This window comes from Bubalus kerabau, chromosome 22 (assembly GCF_029407905.1).
Source record: "Bubalus kerabau isolate K-KA32 ecotype Philippines breed swamp buffalo chromosome 22, PCC_UOA_SB_1v2, whole genome shotgun sequence".
Taxonomy (NCBI): Eukaryota; Metazoa; Chordata; class Mammalia; order Artiodactyla; family Bovidae; genus Bubalus; species Bubalus kerabau.
In genome coordinates this window covers 37,465,922-37,491,486 of record NC_073645.1, presented here as the reverse complement: position 1 = coordinate 37,491,486, position 25,565 = coordinate 37,465,922, and the positions used below count along the sequence as shown (strand labels likewise).

Genomic DNA, 25,565 nt, shown 5'->3' with positions numbered 1-25,565 from the left:
AAGCCTGGCAAGCTGCAGTCCACGGGGTCACAAAGAACTGGACATGACTTGGTGACTGAACAACAACATGACCCATGCAATATTGGGGACAGGCTGGTGCCAACAACAAAAACCTACCATAGAGTCTGGTATATAGTTTATGTTCAATAAGATTCTGTTGAATGGATTAACTGCACGGATGAAGACATTTTGAAATGTTGAGGCTTTGTCTAAAGATTGGTGGGGATTCACTGGAAATTATGAAGTATGAAGATGTCATATTATAAATAGTGTTTTAGGAAATCTGTTCTCAAGGCAATAGGCAAAACAAACTAAAGTCGGTGGAGGCTGAATGTTGGGACAGCAGCAGCTTTCATGGAATCTCCTTTGGGTGAGAAGGGTTCGCAGTAGACCGAGGATGCTGGGAAAGGAATTGTTTTGAAACTGAAGCAACTGAACTGTGGTTTATTGGTAAATTTGCCTCCTAGAAGATAGTGAAAGGAATGTTGTCAAGATGGATAAGTAATAGATTAATTTTTGCAGTTGGTAGCTGAACTTTGGAATTTCTACTCTCATTACTTATCTTTTTCCTACTATTTCCCTCCTGACATGGTTATTTGCTTGGTTATTTTTGGTTATTTTTTTCAATGATGCTTAATTATCCATCGATCATTTTTTTTCTATAGAGATATTTTGTTCAACTATTCTTGGAACATTTCTGAATTATCAGACCCATTACACAATTCCCATTATGGGATAGGTTTGGGAAGTGCCTCCATAGAAAATACCTAGAATATCTTTTGTGAGAGCTTACCCAGGAAGAGAGAGATAAGGGAGTGAGTGTGAATTCCTGAAACTTGGAATTCTTCCATCAGTCTCAGAGGTCTAATAAGCTGCTGTGCTCATTCTCCTCAAGGCTTAGAAAGCCACTTCTTCAGTTCAGAACTTCTGGATACGGTGGCTGTTGTAAGGTTGCTTACCAGCATCAAGCTGTAGTCGATAAACCTCCAGGTAGTAGGATATTGTTCTTTTATTATGCATTTTTTCAATTGTACTCTGATAAATAGAAAAAGTGCATTTGTTTCACCCTACTCTTCAGCCCTCAGCGACTAAACAGCCCAGCCCAGCCCAGCCCTGACACAATAAAGCAGAAGTGTTTAGTAAAGCAGATGTGTTGAGTACAGATCTTCCTTGGGTGTGTTGACTCAAGCCCTTGCGCTAAGTCAGCCCTGCTCTCAAGGGTCCCAGGAAGAAAAGTCCGCCCATCCCACCCGGGCGACTTCGAAGGGGCTCACTAATGGCTTATCTTGCTTTGAGGGCGACCGCCCAAGGCCTTACTCCTACGGAGGGCCAAGCCCCGCGGGCGACCATGGTCTTCCCCTCTGGTCCGGGGCATCACTTAGGGGAGGGAGCAGAGCAGCTCTTTCCTGCTTGCTTTCTCAAAGACCGAAGCGGGAGGCTGGACCGGCACTGGAACAGCAACACTGTTATTATTACTACTATTATTTTCCTAAGGGCTCGGGGCGGGGACGGGAGCCGCAGCCCTCGCCGCACGCCGCCGCACCTCGCTCGCTCGGGGACAAAAGCTCGGGCTGGTGGCGCAGCGGAGCGGGCGGCGCGTCCCCGTGGCCGGTGGACCCGGCGGGCCGGGCGGGCCCGGGAGGCGGGGAGGCGGGCCCCGCCCAGCTCCGGCCGCGGGCTGTCAGCGCTGCCGCGCCCCGCGGGTCCCCGCGTCCGCCGCGTCCCCGCCCGCCGGCCGCCCGGCGCCCAGGTGTCCTGCGGGAGGCGTCCCCGCGCGGCCAGCTGCCTCCGCTCGCGAGCGGCCGCGGGTGCGCCTCGTGCGTCTCGGAGAAATTTTCCTCCCCACGCCCTGGTGCGTGTCTCCGCCGCCCTCCCGGCTCCGGCTCCTGCTGCTTGAACCATGTCCGCCAGGGGTGAGTGGGGACCAGGTGGGCGCCGTCCACAGAGCCCCACAGCCGGGCCCAGCAGGTGCAGGAGGGCTGGGGGCTGCGAGAGCCGCGCCGGCCCCAACCCGGCCTGAAACTTTGGCATCGGATCCCTGGGTTCTGGGCTGCGGGGGATGGTTGGGGGGGGGGGTGTGTTGGGGAGGGGGAGAGTGAAGCGGGGGTAGAAGGAAGCCCTCGCACTTGACCTTGATCCCCGGATGTGGGCGAAGTCTGAGGGCCAAGGTCGGTGTCCGGCTCACCTGTACTAGCTGCACGTCTGGGCTGGCAGGGCTTGGGGGATGGGCTCGCCGCTGCCCGCAGCGGCCTGGAGGGCTAGCCGGGAGGGAGGAAGAGGTTTTTTTTTTTCCTCCTTTCTTGTTACCATTTTGCAGCTTGATTATGGAAGGTATCCAGGGCTTGATGCAGTACGATTTAAAGCTGCAGTGCTTACACCCTATTAAAAAAAAGTAAATTCCCTACCTGTGCTCCTCTGTGCATGCATCTCCCCTCACCCCCAGAGAGTTTCTTCCTGGAGTGAAACCATTACGCTTATGGCAGGTGAAACTGGGCGAAAGAAAAAAAAAAAAAAAAATCAGAATTGCTTTTCAGGCCAGAGTGAAGGGAATGTATTCCTTCCTTACCATCTGGAGCCAGTGGTGATGCTGAGAGAGTGGGTTAGTCATAGCTCAGTGGCTGCTACTATGAGTGAAATATTAAAGAGATCAAGTCATTGTGCAGCTTGCCAGCAATGAAAACGAAGTGACTCGGTCGCTTTGCCGTAAGCCTTTAAGGAAAATACTGATTATTTTTAGAAAGTATATTTGCAAAGCAAGAATTATCACCCCTTTTGATACCCTGAAGCTTTAAGAGGAGTTGAAGGGTAATTTTTTTTTTTTTTAAACACTGAAGGGTTAACCCTGCTTTTTGAGGGGAGTTTAGGCATTTAATAACATGTGTTGCTTAACTCAGTGCTGTTTTTCAAGGTTCATTCTGGGGCATATAATATATAAAATAAATTCTATCCAGGATGTTTAAACTCCTTTTTGAACACACTGGTCTTTGCTGAATATGGTTGGTTGGTTCTGTATCTGGAAATGGGGTGGTACCAGCTGGGTGGAGTGATAGAATTTACATTTGTAGATCTCAGGCTACAGAGGTGATATGGGACCCTGAGAAATTACCTGCCTAGTGATGTCTTAAAATTTGTGTGTGTTAGAGAAAGAAAAAAGAGGGTGGAGGAAATATGATTATAGGGGACTGGGTGTATGCGGGAACTTCAAAGTGATTCCAGCTGTGTAATCACTGAATTGTGTTCTAAGATGGAAGCCTCTGGTCCTGAGTTCTGTCCTAAGTACAAGGAAGATGTGATTAGTTCTCATAGGTTGTAAAACTCTCTGTGATCAGAGTCCATCTCTGATGCAGTTTGTACCACTCAGAGCCCTTAGTGTACAAAACATTGCACACTGGAAGAGCCAAGTCACTACCGCAAACCTTGGTGCGTCCTAGAAAGAGCATCAGGTTCATTAGGTAACACCCCAGTTTCACCTTGTCTCTGGCCCCATCTATTACAAGCTCTCTGTCTAGAGCTCTGGCTTGAGTCCTGGTTCATGATTTTGTTTTTGAACCTGGTTTCAAACATGATGGTCTGGAGTTGGACATAAATCTTCACTCAATGGTCTTGCTTCCACTCCATGTTGATAATCTTGTACTTAACAGTTTAAAAGTATGACTCATATTGCACAGGGAGAAAAAAACATGATAAGTTATAGTAACTGCATCCTTAGTATGTGTTAGGTGCTTCACATGTATTACATCAGTTAGTCCTCTCAAACAGTGAATCAAGAGATAATCTTGATAATCAAGAGATACCTCTCCATTTCAAGGTGAAATAAACTGAGGTTTTGAGAGATTATGTAACTTGCCTGAGCTCAAACGCTTGGTTGATGGAGGATCCTGATTTCTATCCAGGTCTGTCTGACTTCTGATTAGTGGAATGTCTAGTATAGTAGCTACTGAATTAAGCTCATGTGGAAAAATGTCTGTTTGCCATTTATTTTTTATGAAAAATATTTTCAGAACCGAATTTCACTATGCTTTTGTAATTCAGTATCTGCTCTCATTTCTAATCCTGAAAGTAGAGATAAGCTTTTATGGTTTTGTTATGTCCACTTAAATACCTAACTTATCATTAGGAAGGTCTTTAGATAGTGGGAAAGATAAATCTTATTTAAAAAATATATTAGCTTATTTCTAATATCTAGACTTGTAGGTTATAGTAAGGGTAAAAAAATTTTTTTAATTGAAAACACTGAAACGAATTGAACCTAATAAATAAATAATTTTATTAAAATATTTAAGAGTCAAAAATATTTTTAATTCATTTTCTCTTTAAGATATAAGGTGAGTACTAAAATTTGATTCATTAAATTAAGCTAGCAAAAGATATTCCTAAATTCCATGGAAGGCCAGCTAAGACATTCCAGATCTTGTGGTCTTTGAGAATATTATCATCAAAGACTTTTAACTTGGTGTCATATTTTTGCTACTAGAGACCAAAATGGAGCTATCACGTCTTCATTTTTGAATTGACAAACTGGAGAAAATTGTAGCACTTAGAATAGTGTTTCTAAATTTGGGAAGAATCATCCAGGTAACTTTTTTTAAAAGTGTAGATTCTCGTGCCTCATTCCAGGTCTAATGGGTTATAAAGTCTAGAGGTAGAGGCCAAACATCCATAAACTATGTGAAAAGCTCTCCTGGTAATTCTAAAAATCATTAGATAGAACAGGGTCAAAGAATCATCTGGAGTATACTATTGTTAAACATGCTGTTACCAGGGTTCTGCTTCAGATCTACAGAATTGGAATATTCAGAGACAGGCCTGGAAATCTGAATTTTTAAACAAACATCAGTTGATTCTTATGTACCAGCCATCTTGGGGGCTATTGAATTGAAGCTTGTTCCTTTTAACTCAGGGTTTTGTATCATCCAGCAAGTTTTGGAAAAAGCTGTTTTTGAGTTATGAAAGTAATACAATAAAATTATCAATATATTAGTATAATCAAAATATGTCAATGTATTAATGGATGTATTAAATATTTAAATTATAAAGTATTTTAGTAAAATTTCAAGCAGAAATATATTAAGTTAAAAATGAAAATTCACTATTTTTATTCCCTACAAAATCCTCAGAATTAAGCATGGCTAACAGCGCCTCTTATGTATCCTTTCTGGCATTTTCTATCTGATTAGATTTTGGTTCAGTTCGATAAATATGAAATACTTATTCAGTATAAGACACATGACAAACAGCAGGCACTATACACAGAAGAGATTGCTCCTGAGTCTATTTGTTTTGCAGAAGCTTGAGTCTTGAGAAAATAGATCCAGGTGTGTGAGGGCAGAGTCCATAGCACTGGCAGAGAAGTAACTCACAGTATGTATGCTCTAGCAATGTTAGATCAGTTTTGCTATCTGTTTTTAGAACTTAAAACTAGGAGCAACCTGGATGCTCACTCATCAGAGAATGCGTGACTAAATCATGGCTCATTCATATTGTAAACTGTTAAGCAACTATTAGAAAGGGTGCGTTAGGTCCATTTGTGTCAGTCTGAAGTGATGGCTGTAATACATTATAAGTGAAAAGAGCAGTTTTAAGATTATATATATATATATATATAATATATGATCTCAGTTCTATATATTGTGAAAAATCTCTAACTATGCCTATGAGTGTGTGCCAGGAGCATAGAGAAAATCATAGAGCAGTACACACCAAGCATTTAACAGTGGTTAAAAAAAGTCAAGGATAAAAAACGTTAGTCAAGGAGAGGGAGGGGAGAGAGTTGGCTTTCCTTTGAACATGTCTTTGTGTTGTTTGATAACAAGTAGATATAACTTTAAAAGATTCAGCTGTTGTTCAGTTGTCAAGTCATGTCCTCCTCTTTGCAACCCCATGGACCTCAGGATGCCAGGCTTCCCTGTCCTTCACCAGCTCCCAGAGTTTGCTCAAACTCATGTTTATTGATTGAGTCAGTGATGCTATCCAATCATCTCATCCTCTGTCGCCCCCTTCTCCTCTTGCCCTCAATCTTTCCCAGCACTGAGAGGAACATCAAATAAATAAAAAATGCTCATTTCATTTATTCATTCATTTATTTATTCAAGTCAGTGATGTAGATCTGCTTTCATTTATTCAACAAACAGATGTTATGTGCAGGCGATCAGTGACTAGGACACAGCATGCACCCTCAAGGAGCTCATAGTTCTGTGGGGGAGACAAATACATACACGCTATTTATAAAAGGATGTGATGAGCGCGAGGGAGAAAGAGAGAAAGTGGGCTGGAGAGAGAGTTCTGATGATAATGAAGGGGTGACATAAAACGTAGCCATGGATAGTGAGGACCATGAGATCAGGTGAGGCTTCCTGAAGAAAGCAGGGATTTTCCTGGGAGAATGGCTATAGCCAGATGAAAAAGGATGGGGTGGAGGGAAAGTCTTTCCAGGGAGACTCAAGCATGAAAGAAACAGTTCTATGTGTGCCAACCTGGAAAGCACATAGGTGCAGGATGGCATGTTTGCTAGGGAGAGGGGAGCCAGGTCTCAGTGGGGTGAGGAGGTGCGGTGGGCACTTTGTGGAAAGGTCGATGAGGAAGACATTTTCATTTACGGAAGTGTGGTTCCAGGGAGCACGGTGGAGGGATGTCAGCAGTGGATGAGGGGTGTGCAGGAGGAGGGAAGAAGTGCGGGGCAGGGGGAGTGAGGAGAAGAGGAAATAAGGGAGGCTGAGTCTTCTCTGTCTTGTCCAAAACTGCGACTGCGGGAATGAGAGAGATGGTTGGGCATGGTTGGCCTCAAATGTCTTAATTTGGGCATGAGCAGCTCTGGCTGCAGAGTGAGCCGAGTCCCAGGCAGCCCCGGCTGAAAGGCAGAGAGGTGGTGAGGGCTGCCCACTCCAGTATTCTTGCCTGGGAAATCCCACAGACAGAGGAGCCTGGTGGGCTACAGTACATGGGGTCGCAAAAAGTCGGGCATGAGGCAGTATGCATGCTAGCCAAGCCCTCTGCTGGACAGTGGCTCTTCCATAGGCCTGGGGCACAGAGGGACTCCAGAAATCAGAGCTGTGCTCACCTTTGCTGATGTCTTCTTCAGCTTCCACGCTACAGTAGGCTCAACAAACATGAATCTGCTAATCCGTTGAAGTGGAGACTTCCGTTGCATTTCTTCTTTCTCTTACTTCTTTCTGTAAGTTTCTCTCTCTCTCTCTGTTATACCTCTAGTTGCATCCCTCTAACCTTTATCACTTTCTTTCATGGTGATGTTGCAATGATTAATGCACTAAGATGATTTGTGCACTGGCTTGTTTGGTGTTATAGGGGGACTGATTTTCTCGCCTGAATTAGCTAGAGCTTTTCCTCTCTTTGAGTTCCAGAACTCTCAGCAATTTATCGAACTGAAATAAAAGGACAATATATTTGAAAGCCAAGTTTAGCCATTATAAATTTTGGTATTCAAAAAAATAAAACAGCACACTGCACTTCTGGAAGTCATTTTCCACGCTTAAATGAGTTCCAGCTCAATAAATATATATATTTTTTTACATGAGAGAATTAGTTTTTTGTTTTTTATAATTTATTTTGGCTGCACTGGGTCTTCATTGCTGCACATGGGCTTTCTCTAGTTGCAGCGAGCAGGGACTGCTCTCTAGTTGCCGTGTGCAGGCTTCTCATTGCGGTAGCTTCTCTTGTTCTGGAGCATGGGTTCTAGGATGTGTGGGGTTCCGCTGTGGCCGTGGGCTCAGGAGTTGCAGCTCAAGGGCTCTGGAGCACAGGCTCAGTAGTTGTGGCACATGGGCAGGCTTAGTTGCTCCACAGTGTGTGGCGTCTTCCAGGACCAGGAGGTGTGTATTCTTAAGTGATCCTATTTTTACACGCACATTACTAGTTCCCTCAGTTCTAGAGGGGAACAAAACAGCACTAATTCAGAGTGCCCTTTAAAATGGGAGATGAAATTTTGTAAAATTTATGAAATAATCTCTTTGAGATCGTAAATTAGTCTTCATCATCTTTTATGGGAGAAATGTTTCTTTTTTTATGAGCCTGTAGATTCAGGTTCTTCTCTAACTTAATTCACCCTTAAAGTCTATTAGCATAGGTAGTACTGATCATTCGATACAACTAGACATTTTGTTGCTCCATTCACAAGGGAAAGCTACTTTTTAAGTCCTGAACTGTGTGGTGCCATTATCTGCTTAATCCCTGGTTTCTGACTGTTCAGTAGCCAAATGAAAAAGAATGTGAGTGATTAGTATTTCACCCTGGTAAAGCAGCAGTCTCTTGGAATATCATCCATCCATCCTATAGACATCTATTCAACCTCCTTAGAGTTCATTATAAACATCATCAAATGAACAGCTGTATGTCTATTTTAAGTTTATGATGTCACTAGGAGTTGACATGTTGCCTACATTATCCTAGTGTTGTGGGGTTGTTCTCTCTCTAAATGTGTAACACTAACCAGTTATAACAGCTCATGCCAAATAGCAGCTATTTCCTTCATTTTCCCTACAGACTTCTTGATGTTTTTTGAAGCTTTGTGGTCCTCTCCTGCAGCCCATCTTGGTGACATTGTGGCAAGGTTAAGAAGGTTCCTATGACTCTACCCCATGGATAGAGCAATCCCTGTGTTTCCCTTAGCTTCTCCTGGGGCACTTCCATTTTTAGCTCATGTTTCCTCCTCTACAAGTTAGGGAATGTTCTTTGCTGCCTTAGTAAATACCTCATGATTTAGAGCACAAACATCATCATTCTGTCACAGGCAGCAGCCTGAGGAGAAAACCAATTCACTCACAAACTGGAGAGGAAATTGCTGTGAGAGTAAAGAGTGGGGGAGTAGGAGGGGGAGATGGAGAAGGAGGGAAGGAGAGAGAGGGACAGAGAACATGAGAGCAATAGGGGATGGATGTAGATTAAACAAGAGTATTAAAAATTGAGAATAGAGATATCAGGTTTGAGTAAAACAGATATTTGCTAGTGTAAGTTGAATTATCACATTTTTCTTTATTGAAAATGAAATAGAAACTATTGGAGTTGAAATTTATGTTAGATATACACAGGATTCCACAATTAAGAAAATACATACTTTTTTCCCTCTCCCTTCCTCCAAGAACAGAAATGCCAACTATTTATCTGAAAATTTCTTGGCAGCAAGCAAGAAGGGTTAACTCATGCCCATTCAACCTTCTCCACTGATATTTAATCAGTTAATGTTTATTGAACCTCTTTTCTAGAGCAGCCAGATTTATTCTAAATCTATTCCTGAACTGATGATGCTAATAAATTAATGAAGTCATTTAACAAATATTTATTGAGCACTCTGGAGTGAGGACTGTCATGAGTTTGAGGGAGAGAAATATTACAAGGTGTTAGAATTTGTGATTGAATGAGGCTGGAGCAAATAAGGCTGATAGATATCTGTTGCTGACGTTTGATCTAATGTATGTGTATCACATAAGTTATCATCCAAATTGGGATACTCCCATCTAAGACAAATTCTAAACCTGATGGAGTACTGGGACACAGATATAGAGTGGGGCTGCTGCTGCTGCTGTCCTGCAAACTGGGCCTGTGCCCTTCTAACTAGTAAAGTTTCCAGCCAGTATGTGTTTTGGTGTCAGCATGTTCTTCAGTCTCAAAGGATAGAATTTTTGTCAATATCTGATTATCTGTGTATAGTGTTAACTATGTTGTATATTACCTACATGAAAATTTAACTTGACTCCTAGACTGGTTATCTCTTCCCCATCATTCCAGCACATTTCTGAGCAGTTTTCTCTCATGGGAAGTTGATATGATCAGGTATAATTACCATTGTGCTTAGTCACTCAGTGGTGTCCAACTCTCTGTGACCCCATGGACTGTAGCCCACCAGACTCCTCTGTCCATGAGGATTCTTCAGACAAGAATACCGGAGTGGGTTGCCATGCCCTTCTCCAGGGGATCTTCCCAACCCAGGTCTCCTGCATTGCAAGTAGATTGCTTACCATCTGAGCCACCAGGGAAGCCCAAGGATACTGGAGTGGGTAGCCTATCCCTTCTCCAGGGGAACTTCCTGACCCAAGAATCAAATCAGGGTCTCCTGCATTGCAGGTGGATTCTTTACCAGCTGAGCTACCAGGGAAGTCCATAATTACCATTATAGACTAACAATAACATTTGGTATGAAGTTAAACCCAAATGAATTTTTACAAATTTTTAGAGTAATTCACATGATAGTTTTCTTCTACTGAGATAAATTATCTAGAGAAGGAAATGTTGAGTGCCTTTCATCCTCTATAGTCATTTAAAATGAGTGGCTCTGGGGATTTCCCTGGTGGTCCAGTGGTTGAGACTTCACCTTCCAATGCAGGGGGTGCAGGTTCGATCCCTGATTGGGAAGCTAAGATCCCACATGCCTCAGGGCCAAAAACCAAAGCATAAAACAAGAAATATTGTAACAATTTCAATAAAAAACTTTAAAAATGGTTCACATAAAAAATAATCTTTAAAAAATAGTAAAATTAGTGGCTCTGTTTCTTCTAGTTAGTGCAACTTCAAAGCATCTTTAGAATGTGTAGTCAACTCTACCTGTGGTTGTTCTTGGACTCACTACCTATTTGATGGCTCTCAGTCAATGTATTTAAGATCTATTTACCCAGTACATTCTATTGCTTTATTGGAAAATTTATCTAATATGCATTTTCCAGTATAAAGAAATTATCCATATTTTGTTTTATAATTACTGGGTGGGCAAGTTCTTATTTAGTAGATGTACCCACAAAATCTTTTGTATTATTCAGTTCTACATTAGGATAAAAATGGAAGCAGAAATTGTGGGTCAAGCACCTCCAAATTACTTGCTGATTGATTAGAGGTCATATGATTTTGGTCCTTTGTTAGAAAATTTCTTCTTTAGGCTTGCAGGAGGAAGAACTGTACATGCATAATTATTGTTATTCACATCTTAATAAATCAAAGTGCTTTATTCTGTGCTGTGTGTTCTTTTCGCCAGCTCTTTAACTTTATTGCATATGAGAATAATATTTGATGGTGTATATGTAATCATGTCGGAGTCAATTTATAAATAGTTTTTCCTAAAGAAAATACCCTCTAATACATTTTGCTTAAAACCATGTCTAAGGTCTTTACCCGTGCTTTTCTTTCTCAACTTATCGAGAATTCTTTAAAAAAAAAACTCATCCACAACAGGGTAGCCATCAGAGAACTGAATGCTAACAATGAAGGGAAATGAGGACAATGAAGTAAACAGCTATTTCTGGCTTTTAGCTCCAAATAGGAATGAACAGAAGGAGAGGAGTCCCAGAGTCTGGGGAAAGGAGGGTGGAGGGGGAAAGCCATCATTTTTCAAAGTTAAAAAAATGTAGAAAAGAAGTTTAGGTTGGCAGTCTCTAATGGCTTCTAGGGAGTTTTTTTTTGTTTGTTTGTTTTTCTTGTTCTGTGTAGAACAAGGGAATCTTTATTTGGATTCATTTGAGCATTCAGGTGAGCAATGAACATGAACACCAGTGATGGTTTAGTTTTTGCACCAGTTCCGTAGCTGCTGTTTATTTTAGGAGAATCTATTCAGTGATTAGACACTTTACATAAACTATAGAGTTGGAGTTGTAAATAATGTATTCATTTTTTCTGGTCTTTCTGTATTAGCTGAACACCTGCTAAGTGCTCAGGTTATTCCAGGTGTTGGAGTGGGATAGTCCCTTACCAAATAAACCTGTAATGGGACAAGTGGTAACAAAGTGCCATGAAGAAATAAAAAGAAGAGTAAGGAGGAGAGACGCAGAAGGCAATGGCACCCCACTCCAGTACTCTTGCCTGGAAAATCCCATGGATGGAGGAGCCTGGTAGGTTGCAGTCCATAGGGTCGCTAAGAGTTGGACACGACTGAGCGACTTCCCTTTCACTTTTCACTTTCATGCCTTGGAGAAGGAAATGGCAACCCACTCCAGTGTTCTTGCCTGGAGAGTCCCAGGGACTGGGGGGCCTGGTGGGCTGCTGTCTCTGTGGTCGCACAGAGTCGGACATGACTGAAGTGACTTAGTAGTAGTAGTAAGGAGGAGAGAGGAAGCTGGGGAGATGAGAGACAAGGCAGGTGCTATTTTATTTGGGATGATAATGGAAGGCATCTTTGATAAAGTGATGGGTGAGCAGACCTGAAAGAAGTGAGAGGTCATGCAGATTCTGGTGGAAGGGTTTTCTAGGCAGTGAGATAAGCAGTGCAAAGGTGTTGAGGTCTATATTGTGTGTGTGTCCTTGGACCAAGGGAGGCCAGTGTGGCTGGATCAGGGACTGAAGGGGAGAGATGAAGTCACAGATTTGGGCAGGGGGTGGTATGTCAGATTGGTCCTTGCAGGCCATGTGAGGGCTTGAGTTTCCCTGAGTGAGACTGAGTGAGTTAGGAGGTCTTTGGATAGTTCTGAGCAAAGTTGTGACATGATTTGATATAGTTTAAATGGATCACTCGGTCAACAATATACAGAATAGATGACAGTGAATAAACATAGATGCAGGAAGACCAGTTAGGAGCTTATTGTAATGGTCAGAACAGGAGAAGATAATGACTTAGACCAGGTGGTAGGAAAGTGACTGTTGAGAAGTCAGTGGATTCTGGGAATCTTTCTAAGGAAGTGCTTTTTGGACTTGTGGATGGGAGGAAGCTTGGAGTAAAAGAAGGGGGAGAATTGTGAGTACTTCTCTTTTCTCAGCCCCTGGAAGGATAGAATGGGGAAGAGTGTTACACAAGCAGGTTTGTGGGGTGGGAGAACCAAGTATTTTGGACATTTAAATTTGAGATGTTTCTTTTAGGTATTCTGAGGATATTTATTGTGTCTGTTTTATAAAGAGAGAAAATGAGACCTAGAGAAGCAAAGAAATTGCCTGATACCATCTAGCTGGTAAGTGGTTGATCCAGGATTTAAATTCAGGTCTTGTTCATGCCAGAGTGTGTATTATCCACCACAATGCTGCCTCTTTACTTAGGCTGAAATACATGCCAGAAAAATAATGCATCTAGTTTTTACTTCCTAATTATGATTTCTCATTCTATAATTTTCTGCATTTTTAAACATGGCTTATGTTTAAGAGGGGGAAAAAAAATCAGTCACATTATCCCAAATTCTACTATTTATTAGTGTTATTATTGTTAGCATTGCAAAAATGCTACTGAAATATGAAAAAGCATATTACAGCATTCATTCATTCATTCATTTGATCTGATCATTGAGTGCTTGTGATAAGCCAGACTTCAGGGTAATAACTGGCTCATCCACCAGGGGCTTCCCTGGTGGCTCAGAGGTTAAAGTGTCTGCCTGCAGTGTGGGAGACCTGGGTTCAATCCCTGGGTTGGGAAGATCCCCTGGAGAAGGAAATGGCAACCCACTCCAGTATGCTTGCCTGGAGAATCCCATGGATGGAGGAGCCTGGTGGACTAGAGTCCACGGGGTCGCAAAGAGTCAGACACAACTGAGAGACTTTAAACATTAAACCACTAACAGAGCTCCCAGACTAATGAGATTAAAGGCATGTGTCACTGACTCAACAGAAAAGACCCTGCTGCTGGGAGAGATTGAAGGCAGGAGGAGAAGGGGGCGACAGAGAATGAGATGGTTAGATGGCATCACCAACTCAATGGACACCAGTTTGAGCAAGCTCTGGGAGTTGGTGATGGACAGGGAAGACTGGCGTGCTGCAGTCCATGGGGTTGCAAAGAGTTGGACATGACTCAGCGACTGAACTGAACAGAATGTTCAACACTGTGTGCCCAGTGGTGAAGGAGGGATGTACAAGGTGCTGCAGGAGCACAGAGGAGGGAGCTGGCTCCATCTTGATTGGAGGTGGGGCCAAAGTAGACTACAAAGCAAGTGATGCTGAAATGGGGCCTTAACCAATGAGTGCCAAATGGGAGAGGTGCTGGAAAAGCATTTCAAACATAGGAAACAGCATGCTTTTACAATTTTAAAACTAGTAGTTAAGTATATGAAACATTAAGAACAAGACATTTGAGGTGAAATGTAACATAAAGGAGCAATATCAGGAAACTGAAAAACTACCCTGAGAAGAGATGTAAAGATTTAAGTCATTGAAGAGACCTACTATGCTCTTGGATAACAAGACACCATATTGTAAGCATGTGCATTTTCCCTAAATCTCTCTGTAAAAGAAATGAAATCCTGATTAAAATGCCTACGGAATCTTTTTTTAGAGACATGGCAAAGTGATACTATTATCCATTTGCAAGATACTCAATCGTGTCCAACTCTTTGTGACCCCATAGACTGTAGCTCGCCAGGCTCCTCTGTCTATGAGATTTTCCCAGCAAGAATTCTGGAGTGTGTTGCCACTTCCTCCTCCAGGGGATCTTCCTGACCCAGGGATCGAACCCATGTCTCTTGCATTGGCAGGTGGGTTCTTTACCACTGTACCATTTAGGAAATTCTGAAAGAGAGGTGTAATTAAGGGAGTCTACCCTACCAGCTCTTAAGATGTAATATGAAACTATAATAATTAAAACAGTTAAGTATTGGAGAGAGAATAATGGAAAAAGATTATAGAGTACACTGAATGTACATATGCAATTTAGTTATAGTAAAGTGGCAATTTAAGATCATTGTGAGAAGAAAGATTCAATAAATGCTATGGGTACAACTGGCTATTTAGAAAAAAGAAATCTGGGCCCTTTAATTCTTACATACAGGCACACACAATTCCTAATGTATTAAATCATTAAGTGGAAAGTAAATGAAACAATAAGTGGTCCTAGAAGAAAACAGGTGAATTTATAGCCCGAGGATGTTAGAAGATTCTTGACCTTTTCTACAGGATACAAGGCTTAAAAGTCATTAAAGAAAAGATAGATACATTTAACTACATGAAAATATGAAAGAGCCCAGCCTTCTGTCTTGTATCACACGGCCCCTGCAGGGCTGAATTGACCTGGCCGTCTACACCGAGGAAGTCCAGACAGCAGAAGGGGCCAAAGAAGAGGCTGAGATGGGCAAGGCGGGGGTACTACTGGGGCCTTTAGAGAGCGTGGCCAAGAGCTGGGACAGTGTCAGTGTCGGGGTTCAGCTGGGGACCTCTCTGAAGTTTTACTCTCTGCACAATGCAGGCTAGACAGATTCTGAGAATGGCCGACACCCCTCGCTCCACAAACACAGAGGGAGGGTTTTCAGTACTAAATGTACGGGTGCAGCGACGCGGACGGCAGAGCCCCCGCCGCGCAGAGGCCATGTTGGACGTCGGCTTGATAACCGGAACCGGAAGGCCACGGCCACTCCCACTCTTCCTGCTTTTCAGAACGTTGCTTTTCCTTAGGATAGTGGCGGCTGTAGGAAAGGCACTACGTGGCCGTCCACTTTAAGGTTAATACTAGGCTGCCCAGTGACACTGGCTCACCCTTACCACAGAAAAGAGGGGACACGGTGGGTCGGTTGCGCTCCTGCAGAAAAGGGGGCAGAGGAGCACTCGGAGCCAGGCTAGAACAGGCCGCCTAATGAACTCATTTATCTCAGCCTTTTCTCCTCCCAGAGCCAAGCTGCCTAAGGTGATAAAGAATATTTACTTGCTGGTGTTCTGAACATTTGACTTAAGTGAGCCTCCTGTTAGTGGTTCTTAGAGATTAGCCGGCCTGTTTCTCTGAATCCCTTTGATTAAATCAGCGCTTGCTTGGAAGGCATCCTTTTGCCCTGGTTTCTCTGCTAATAAACACATTTTGAACTTGGTGGTAAACTCTACTCTTCTTCTAACAGTTACACTTCTTCCGCCCAAACCGTTTCATTTTAGTGTCTAATCCAGTGACACTGAACTGTGCAGAGTTGTCTGAGTGGCTCTAGCCTCTCGTGTTGTTCACTCACCAAGTCATGTCTGACTCTTTGCCACCCCATGGACTGCAGCAGGCCAGGCCTCCCTGTCCTTCACTATCTCCCGGAGTTTGCCCAAGTTCATGTCCACTGAATCAGTGATGCCATCTAACCATCTCATCCTCTGTAGCCCCCGTAGCCCCCGTCTCCTTCTGCCCTCAGTCTTTCCCAGCGTCAGGGTCCCAGTATCTTCTCCTAGGCTGTGAATTCTAGGAAGCCAGAGACCGAGTGTTGTAAGTGCATTCCCAGATCCTAGCTCCACCCCAGAACTGGAAGCTGAGTAGATATTTAATGAACAGTTACTGAGAGATTGGGAGAAGAAAGCTTACTGTCCATGAGATCCAAAGTCTGGTGGGATACTCAGACATATGAAGCGGGGTAGAGGAATTTCTTAGTCCTTTTGGTTGAACCCTTAAGTTGGACATGACTTGAAAGGTCATTTCCTCATATGCCTCTGTTCTTAAGCCTGATCAAGGACACAGTTTTTCCTACTTGAAAAGGAGTGTTTGGCATGCACATTCTAACTCTGTCCTTTGTGTTCTTCAGTGGGCTGAGTTCTGGGAGGAGCGAAGCTAGACTCGGATGTGGTTGCTCTGATGGGCAGTTTCACCCCTCTTGCCCCTGCGTTTTGTATTCCTACACGGTAATGTGTACCCCAGGGACCCTGACCCTCTCCTCCCTTTACTCCTCATTCCCACCTGTCATGAGGCTGTGGGATGTGCAAGGATACTGGGGTGTAGGTTGGGTATGTTATTGTGTTGCCCACTGTACCTTTCACTACAAATTAGTCCCCTCCAAAGTGTCCTTCAGCTATTTCCAGGAGTTTCCTAAGGTTTTGTCTCACGTGTCTTATGTTTGGACAGCAAGCTTGGGTGCAACCCTGCTACCTTGGTGTAGACAACGTCCTTGAACACTGCTGTTTTGCTGGGGCTTCTGGTCGCCTCTTCCTCCCCCATCCAGTCTTGGCCATGATTTCCTTGAACTGGTTTGAGCTAAGCACTGCCAGAGGTGCTTTGCCAGAGTGTAACTGAGACCGAGATGTAACTTAGAAAACTAACTGAAAACCAAAAAGGTAAAAGCTTCTTTCATAATCCTAAGAGCTATAGCATCACTGTCCAGGGAAACTCTTTTGACTGAAAGGAGATCAAACCAGTCAATCCTAAAGGAAACCAACACTGAATATTCCTTGGAAGGATTGATGCTGAAGCTCTAATACTTTGGCCACCTGATGGGAAGAGTAGACTCAACTGGAGAAGACTCTAATGCTGGGAAAGACTGAAGGCAACAAGAGAAGAGGGCAGCAGAGGATGAGATGGTTAAATAGTATCACTAACTCAATGGATATGAATTTGAGCAAACTCTGGGAGACAGTGAAGGACAGACAGGGAAGCCTGGCGTGCTGCAGTCCATGGGGTTCAAAGACTTGGACACAACTTAGTGACTGAACAGCATTAACAACATACACATATGCTTAGATTTAAAATAACAGTTTAAGTAGCATAAATGAGAATGGAAAGGTCCTCATCCTCTGAAGTAACCATCATTACCAGTTTCTTGAGATTCTCTTCTTAAGAAAAGTTTTGTGTGTACTAGGACATTAAAATCAACCTGTTACCTATAAAACAATGATCTACTTGCTTATTTACTTAAAAAAACAACAACAACCCAGTTTGCCTTTTTTCACATAATGTATTGAAGTTGCTCTACCTTGGTTTCTACAGATAGAGCTCATTTTTTATTTTTTTAATGACTGCTCAGTGTTCATGCAGAAGGTTGTACCACACCTGATTTGATAGTCCTTTTTGATAGATACATAGCTTGTTGGCTTTTATACATGCTGCTGCACTGAGCATCTTTGTGCATATATCTTATTGAGATTTTTAGAGCATGTTTATGGTTTAGTTGCTAAGTTGTGTCTGATTCTTGCGACCCTGTGGGCTATCACCTGCCAGTCTCCTCTATCCATGGGATTTTTCCAGGCAAGAATACTGGAGTGGGTTGCCATTTCCTTCTCCAGGAGATCTTCCTGACCCAGGGATCAAACCTGGGTGTCCAGCATTGCAGGGGGATTCGTTTGGAGATAGCCACAGGTGTTAGCTATAACTTTTAATGAGGCTTTACTGATGGTTCAGAGGAAATGGCGAGGGAGCCTGGTCCCCTGTGCGGCTGACTTCCTCTGGGCTCTCTCCTGTGTGTATCTCTTGCCTTGTGCTTGTTCAGTCTCTGCCCAGTAGGAACAGCTTGTTTCTCCAGCACTAGAAAATGTTACAGACATCTCCTTTATTTATATAAAGGAACAGACCACTTCTAGCCTAGAGGAAAAAAAAGAATATATATTTTTCCTTACTTCATCTAAAGCCAACCTTGTTGCCTGTTTGCAGGATTCATTTTCTCCAGAATGATCCATGGATTTTAGGATAAGATATTCACAAAACAGTCCAGTGCTGATACATTTCACAGAGGCTGGATTATTTATCCTTATTCATGATCACTCGTTACCCTCAGTTAAAAAATGAAACCTGAAAATTCTCTTTAAGACCGAGTCCAAATCTCCCCACTTACAGATAATCAAATTGGCAGGCACTCCACAGGAGACAGTATATTCTAGTGGAAAGAGTTGGAGGAGGAGCTGGGAAATTGGAGTTGTACTGCAGCTCTGGTTCTCCAGCTGTCTGGTCGTGGGCACACCATACAACAGACCCTGACCTTGGAGCCCCATTTCCTGTTCCCACCTGTTCCTTCCATGACCTCAGAAGACTCTTCTGCTACCAAGTCTTGAAATTAGAAATGAATTTCCAGATCAGATGATTCAGTTTTGCTTTGATTAAATTCCTGTGAGGCTTCACTCTTGGCTGGAGTTTCAGCAGGCAGGAGCAGAGATTAGCAGTGTCTTATGTAAGGCTACTTGGGCAAATGGGTTGGGAAGGGGCTGGCTGCCATCTCAAGTCATGGCATTAAAATTTTAGGCTGCTCTTGCCATTGCAAGCTGTGACTGCTGATTTCCTAGGAGAGCTGACAGAATTTCCAGGAAGCCTGTGGTGGGTTTGGTGTTCTGAAGCCAACAAATAAAAAAAAAAGAGAGAGAAAATTTTGCTAGTGAAAGGAGAGCATTGTTTTTTTAGTTTGGTTGTTGTAAAATGTTTTTAATGATGCTGATAGCATATTCTGATCAAGGAGCCAGAGCCTAAAACTAACAGAAAGCCTACTTTACTCTTTGAAATGATCATATGTGATTCATTCGGTTGGTTGGATGAATTTATTTGGGAATTGACAGATAAGGCTTAATATAAGAATATCATATCTAACTTACAAGAGAATTTAAATACCAACTTTTGTATGGAGTAGAAAGAATTAGAAAAATATCAGTATCTTCTTTTTTTCCATGCCTCTTTTTGTTATTTCTGGTACCAGTCAATCAAACAAAAAATACCAAATATTTATTGGTAAAGAGGAAATGCAACTGACTCATTGGAAAAGACCCTGATGCGGGAAAAGATTAAAGGCAAAAGGAGAAGGGAATGGCAGAGGATGAGATGGTTAGATAGCATCACTGACTCAATGGATGTGAATTTTGAGCAAACTCTGGGAGTTAGTGAAAGACAGGGGAGCCTGGCATGCTACAGTCCATGGGGTCACCAAGAGTCAGACACAATTTAGCGGCTGAACAACACCAACAATATCAACAAAAGAGGAAATGCAAATTTAAGAAGTGGGGGTTACCTACTAGAGTATGTGTTCAGAGCAGCTCCTGCTTCCCTGACATGGCTCTTTGACTTTGCAGCGACGCATCAGTGAGTGTTTTCATTTTCTCTTTTTGAATGAGTTTGATGGTTAAGGTAGCTTCTCCATCAATCGCTTCTGTCATTAGACTCATGATGGTCAAATTATGCAACATCTTTCTCAATTAAGAAAAGAAAGTCGGGGAAAAGGCTCTTACACACTAATTGACTGTTTTTAGAATACACAATGATTTCTACTTCAGTATTATTCATTACAGAAGAAAATATTCCACAGGAAACTGAAGTTGGGATGCTAAATGTAATCGATAAAATATGACTTTAATGTCAGGACAAGTTTTATTTTGAAAAAAAAATTTTACTGTCTTATTGTCTAGGTCATAAAAAAGGAATGACATTCAGTGGAAATATATTTCATTAATAGAATGCTAGAGGAAAAATGTTTTCTAGGAAATTGTTGTATATAATATATGTTTAAAATATAGTAGAGTGCTTTCAGATGTTATGAATATTGATGCTATAAAGCTTTGGCAGAAGAGGGATGTGTTCTATCTGGCTTCGGTTTTGTTGAGAATAATATCAACAACATTTTTTACTTTCCTAAGCTTTTTTTCCAAGTTTATTTCCTAGTCATCATTTGAGTTTTTTATTCTGTCTAAATTAGACTATAGATGTAAGTGCACTTCCTAAGGAGAGTGTTTAAATTTTCTTCTCTAAAGGAGTTTTGGTCTAATGTTGGAGAGGATGTGGAGAAAAGGGAACCCTGGTACACTGTTGGTGGGAATGTAAATTGATTCAGTTGTTATGGAAAACAGTACAGAGGTTCCTCAGAAAATTAAAAATAGAACTACCATATGATCCAGAAATTCCACCATATCCATTTCTAATATATACAAAAAATGAAAACAATGATTTGAAAAAATACATGCATCCCAATATTCATAGCAGCATTATTTACAGTAGCCAAGATATGGAGCAACTCGAGTGTTTATTAACAGATGAATGGATAAAGAAGATGGATAAATAATATACAATGGAATATTACTTAGCCATAAAAGAATTGAGATTCTGCCATTTCCAACAACATGAATGGAGCTAGAAAATATTATGATACGGAAATAAGTCAGACAGAAAAGGACAAAAACTTTATGATAACACTTATATGTGGAATCTAAAAAAAAAAAATACATATGAATGTATAAAGCAAAGCAGAAACAGACTCACAGATATAGGAAGCAAACTAATGGTTACCAGAAGGGCAAGGGAAGGGGGAAAGGGCGTAACAGGGGTATGGGTTTAAGAAATACAAATAGCTAAGTATCACATGGGCTTCCCTGGTGGCTCAGATGGTAAAGAAACTGCCCACAATGCAGAAGGCCTGGGTTTGATCCCTGGGTTGAGAAGATCCCCTAGAGAAGGGAATGGCTACCCATTTCAGCATTCTTGCTTGGAGAATTCCATGGACAGAGGAGCCTGTTGGGCTACAGTGCATGGGGTTGCAAAGAGTTGGAACCAACTGAGCAACAGACACTTTCACTTTCATGTATCAAACAGATAAGTAACAAGTATATGTTGTATAGCACAGGGAATTATAGTCAGTATCTTGTAATAACATTTAATGGAGTATAATCTATAGTGATTATAGATTTTAATCTATAGTGAATAGATAGTGAATCACTATGTCATATACCTGAAAATAATATCATGTTCTAAATCAACTATACTTCAATTTAAAAAAAGAAGTTTTGAAAAAAAAAAGAAGTTTTGGAAATGATTTAAAAAGGCTGGGTACATAACCACACTGATGAGGACCCTAATGTAGATAATTTGATAGGCTTCACTTTGCTTGAGAAGCAAAATTCACGGATACTGTTATCATCTGAATAGGAGGAGCAACATTTTAGTTAACATTCTGTCTAGCATCTAGTACTTTCATTCTAAAAATATTTATTAACCTGTTGTCTTAGGAGCAGTAGATGCAGCAGTATACAGAACAGACTAAAAAAAATCCTTTCTAGTAGGTGCTTTCTAGAGAGCATACACTGTTATTTTATTTATGTAAAAATTACATTTGTGAAATATAAGTAAAACATTTAGCATATCAGGTGGTGATGAACGCTCTAGAGAAAATGAAGAAGGGGCAGGAAGTGGAGAGTGCAGGTTGAGCTTGATCGAGGAAGGCTTCTTTGAGATGACATTTAAACAGAAGCAGGAGAAGGTAATACCTGGAGTAAGAGAATTCTAGGTGGAGGGACCAGTGACTGGAACCCTGAGTCAGGAACATGCTTGGAGTTTTTCAGACACAGTGAGGTTAGTAGAAGAGGGAGGTCAGAGAGCAGTTTGGGGACCAGTCATGGGCTGCCTTGTGAACCAACAGAAAGACTTTGACTTTGAGTGAAATGGGCACCACTGAGTTTTTTGAGCAGACAAACACACTCAGTTAAATGTTGATCTGAACCAAACATATCTTTAAAGAAAACATAAGACCCTGACCAGTGGCTATGGCTTGCTTATTTGTGCAATATTCGATCATCTTTGGGCTTTGTGATGTGTGTGTATAGGGCCAGGACTAGGATGAAGGGAGTAAGACTTGACCCTCAGCGTGATGCCTCCTAATTTCTGCACGCTAATCACCTTGTTCCCCTCACCTTAGTCCTGCCCTGTGTGTTTATTATTTTTGTTTGTGAATAACTGTATGAATAAAACTCACCTCTGGCTACTGTTACCATTGTAGCGAGCAAACAAAGCATATATCCTGTACCACAGATCACTGACATTGTTGGAACAAGAAAGAAGCAAATGGAGCCAATGGGTAATGGTCATTGCCTTATATTTGGCTTAGAGCACTTCATACAGCCCAGAAGAATAGCCAGGGGAGGAAGGCAAACCCTTCCTTCTGTGGTTTCAGAAAGGAAAAGCTGTAAAGCCAGATAACCACCTCATAAAGGGTGTGACCAAGCTTAGAAATCAAGATGTCTGATGATAAATCATTATATTCTCAAGTATACCCATGAATTTTGGGATGGTACATCTATTAAGTTATTAGGCAGTCATAAGGATAGCATGCAATTCAAGCTAGAAGCAGGTCCCCCTGGGACAGAGATTATGTGCAGATGTGACTGCTGTCAAAAATCTCAGCTGCCATCCTTGCCTGATCTTTTATGATATGCACCAGGATATTTTATTTTATTTTTTGGAAAGCAGACAAAATGGAGGGAAGAGATGGATTTATTGGACACACACCCTGAACAGAATAAGAGACAGGTACACACAGCAGATATGATTTCTGAAGGCCCGGAGCTGTATTAAAACACACAGAGATAACATTTTCGTTGTTGTTTTGTGTCTGTCTCTGCATATCTGACAGTAGAAATATAAATTCAGAATTGAGCTTCACTTTTCCTTCTGGATATGTTTTGGATAGATTGCATTTTGTAAGCTGGGCAACCTGAGACAGTATCTAATGTCATGTTTGTTTACTATTATGCTTCTTAAGAACTGAAAACTAGTAAAGATTAATGATAGCTAAAAATAGGGTCAGCCCAATTTTCCAAACTTTGTTCATGATTTCCATTAAAATGAGAATTTCTTAAGCACAGGACTTTACACGGTTTGTAATTTTTTCCCATCATTTTGGCAATTCAGCCACTCAAGTGAGATCACGTCCTGGTTAAAATCTTTCAAGCAATTGTGGGTAATGCTGTTCTTAAATTTCAAGGATATATTAAAGCGATGGGGGGGAAGGATTGGGAGTTTGGGATTAGCAGATGAAAACTATTATATATGGGGTAGATAAACAATAAGATCCTACTGTACAGCACGAGAACTATATTCAATATCCTGTCATAAACCATAATGGAAAAGAATATATGTATAACTGAATTACTTTGCTGTATAGCAGGAATTAAACATAACGTCCTAAATCAATTATACTTCAATACAAGTTTCTAAAAAAAGAAAGCAATAAAAATTGTGAACTAGGTCATTTATACTTATGGACAGTTGTTATCAAGCCCACTCACATCCCCTTTCTACTTCTTTCTATGTATCACTGCTAAATTAATTTTCTACGGCTTGGTCTTGATTGCCTGGCTCCCTTCTCAAAAAGCTTCCATGACCCCCCATTGTCTCTTGAATTACCTTCAGATTCTTCTGGCACTTCATTCAAGGCTCCTTTGTGACAAGTAGCAGGATGTTTTAATTTTTTTGGAGAGAAGAGATGACTTCATTGGACATGCACACACATTGAGTGGACTGAAGAGACAGGCACACAAAGCAGAAATGACTTCCAAATTAATTAATTTTCTACAGCTTGATTGCATGATTGCAAAAGCTTTCATAATTTCCCTGCCTCTCACCCCACCTGCTACTGTTGACTCTTGAATTGCCTTCAGATTAATTTGGTATTCAAGGCTCCTCATGAACAGGTTATCCTCAGATGGCTCAGATTATAAAGAATCTCCCTGAAATGCAAGAGATCCAAGTTTGATCCCTAGGTCAGGAAGATCCCCTGAAGAAGGGAATGGCAACCAACTCCAGTATTCTTGCCTGGAGATTTCCATGGACAGAGAAGCCTGGCGGGCTATAGTCCGTGGGGTCCCAAAGAGTCTGGCACGACTGAGCAACCAACACTTTCACTTTCATGAACTGGTTGTCCCGCTTCACTTTTCTGGCCTTTGAAACCTTTGCTTAGATCAAGCTAGACTATTCATCTTTTCCAAACACAACTATACTTTTGACTCTATTTCCACCTGGAATACCCTTCTCTTCAGCAATTTCTGATAAAATTGTGTCTATTTTATAAGCCCCATCTGATATGCTATGAAGATTTTTCTTTTGTGTGTGTGAGAGTCTGCTTTTTTGGAGTCTCTCGTCTTGTGTAGCAGTCTCTTTGCATTATGGAGATTGAAGTGCTTGTTTGAATTGCATTTCTTGTACTTAGAAAAGAAACATTTTTAAAGCTGCTATTTATTGAACCCTTTCTTTGTGCCAGGCAGTGAGAGGCATACAGAACTCTAATTGAGACGAGTGTAGAAGCAGATTGCCTGGGTTCAAAGCCCAGCACTGCCACTTACAGTCATGTAACCCTGGAAAAGGGCCCTCACCTGTCTCTACCTGTTTCCTCATCAGTGGCAAGTTTCTTATAGGGTTGTTAAGAGAATTTCCTGTGTTCATACAGAAAAAAAAAATATTTAGGACAGAGCTTGGCACACAGCAAACTCTCAATAGTGGCAATGACTATTTGCAAACAGCATAGTATTTCATCCTAAGAAAAACTCTTTGAGATTTATCAATTGCCCTCTTTTAAAAATGAGGAGAGTGAAACTCAGGGAAATTAAGCAACTTGCCCAAGGCTGTGCAACTAATAACGGCAGAGCTGAGATTTGAACCCTGGTCGGCTTGACTGGTGGCTCAGATGTAAAGAATCTGCCTGCAGTGCAGGAGACCCGGATTTGAGCCCTGGGTCAGGAAGATCTCCTGGAGAAGGGAATGGCAACCCACTCCAGTATTCTTGCCTGGAGAATTCCGTGCACAGAAGAGCCTGGTGGGCTACAGTCCATGGGTTGCAAAGAGTTGGACATGACTGAGAGACTAACACTGCTTGACTGCCCTATGTATTGCTTATTTAAAAAATTTTAGCATGGTGCCATGTACCCAGTAGGAGCTTAACACATATTTCTTGTGAAATGATGAGTATAAAAAAAGTAGGCATTTATGTGTTCTGATTTTGCCTCTGCTTTTTACTGGTGAATTTCAGGACATTCTTAAATCTTCCAGACTTCAGATTTTCCTTCTTTAAGAGGATGATAGTAATCACCATGCCAGAGAGGTAGGGAAGTAAATATACAGATGGAGTGAGCTAACCCATGTCAACTGCCTAATGTATGGAAAGTGCTGGATAAGTATGAGTTCCTTCTCTCACTTCTCCTATTATTATTATTTTAAAATTATTATCATTGTATTCAGTTCAGTTCAGTCGCTCAGTCGT

The 25,565-nt window shown here is 41.7% G+C and overlaps 1 protein-coding gene across 3 annotated transcripts in view; it reads left to right on the top strand.

Annotated features, from left to right (window-relative positions):
* The first annotated feature begins 1,715 nt into the window (after positions 1-1,715).
* Positions 1,716-25,565, top strand: part of ABLIM1 (actin binding LIM protein 1) — a 330,589-nt gene continuing 306,739 nt past the window's right edge. The window contains exon 1 of one of the 3 annotated variants that reach the window (XM_055560659.1): positions 1,716-1,913. In XM_055560659.1, the coding sequence (XP_055416634.1) occupies positions 1,901-1,913 (13 nt within the window). In that variant the 5' untranslated portion in view covers positions 1,716-1,900. Of the gene's footprint in view, positions 1,929-6,932; positions 6,943-25,565 lie in introns of those variants that run through there. The other 2 variants (XM_055560657.1, XR_008707192.1) reach the window with 2 other exon arrangements.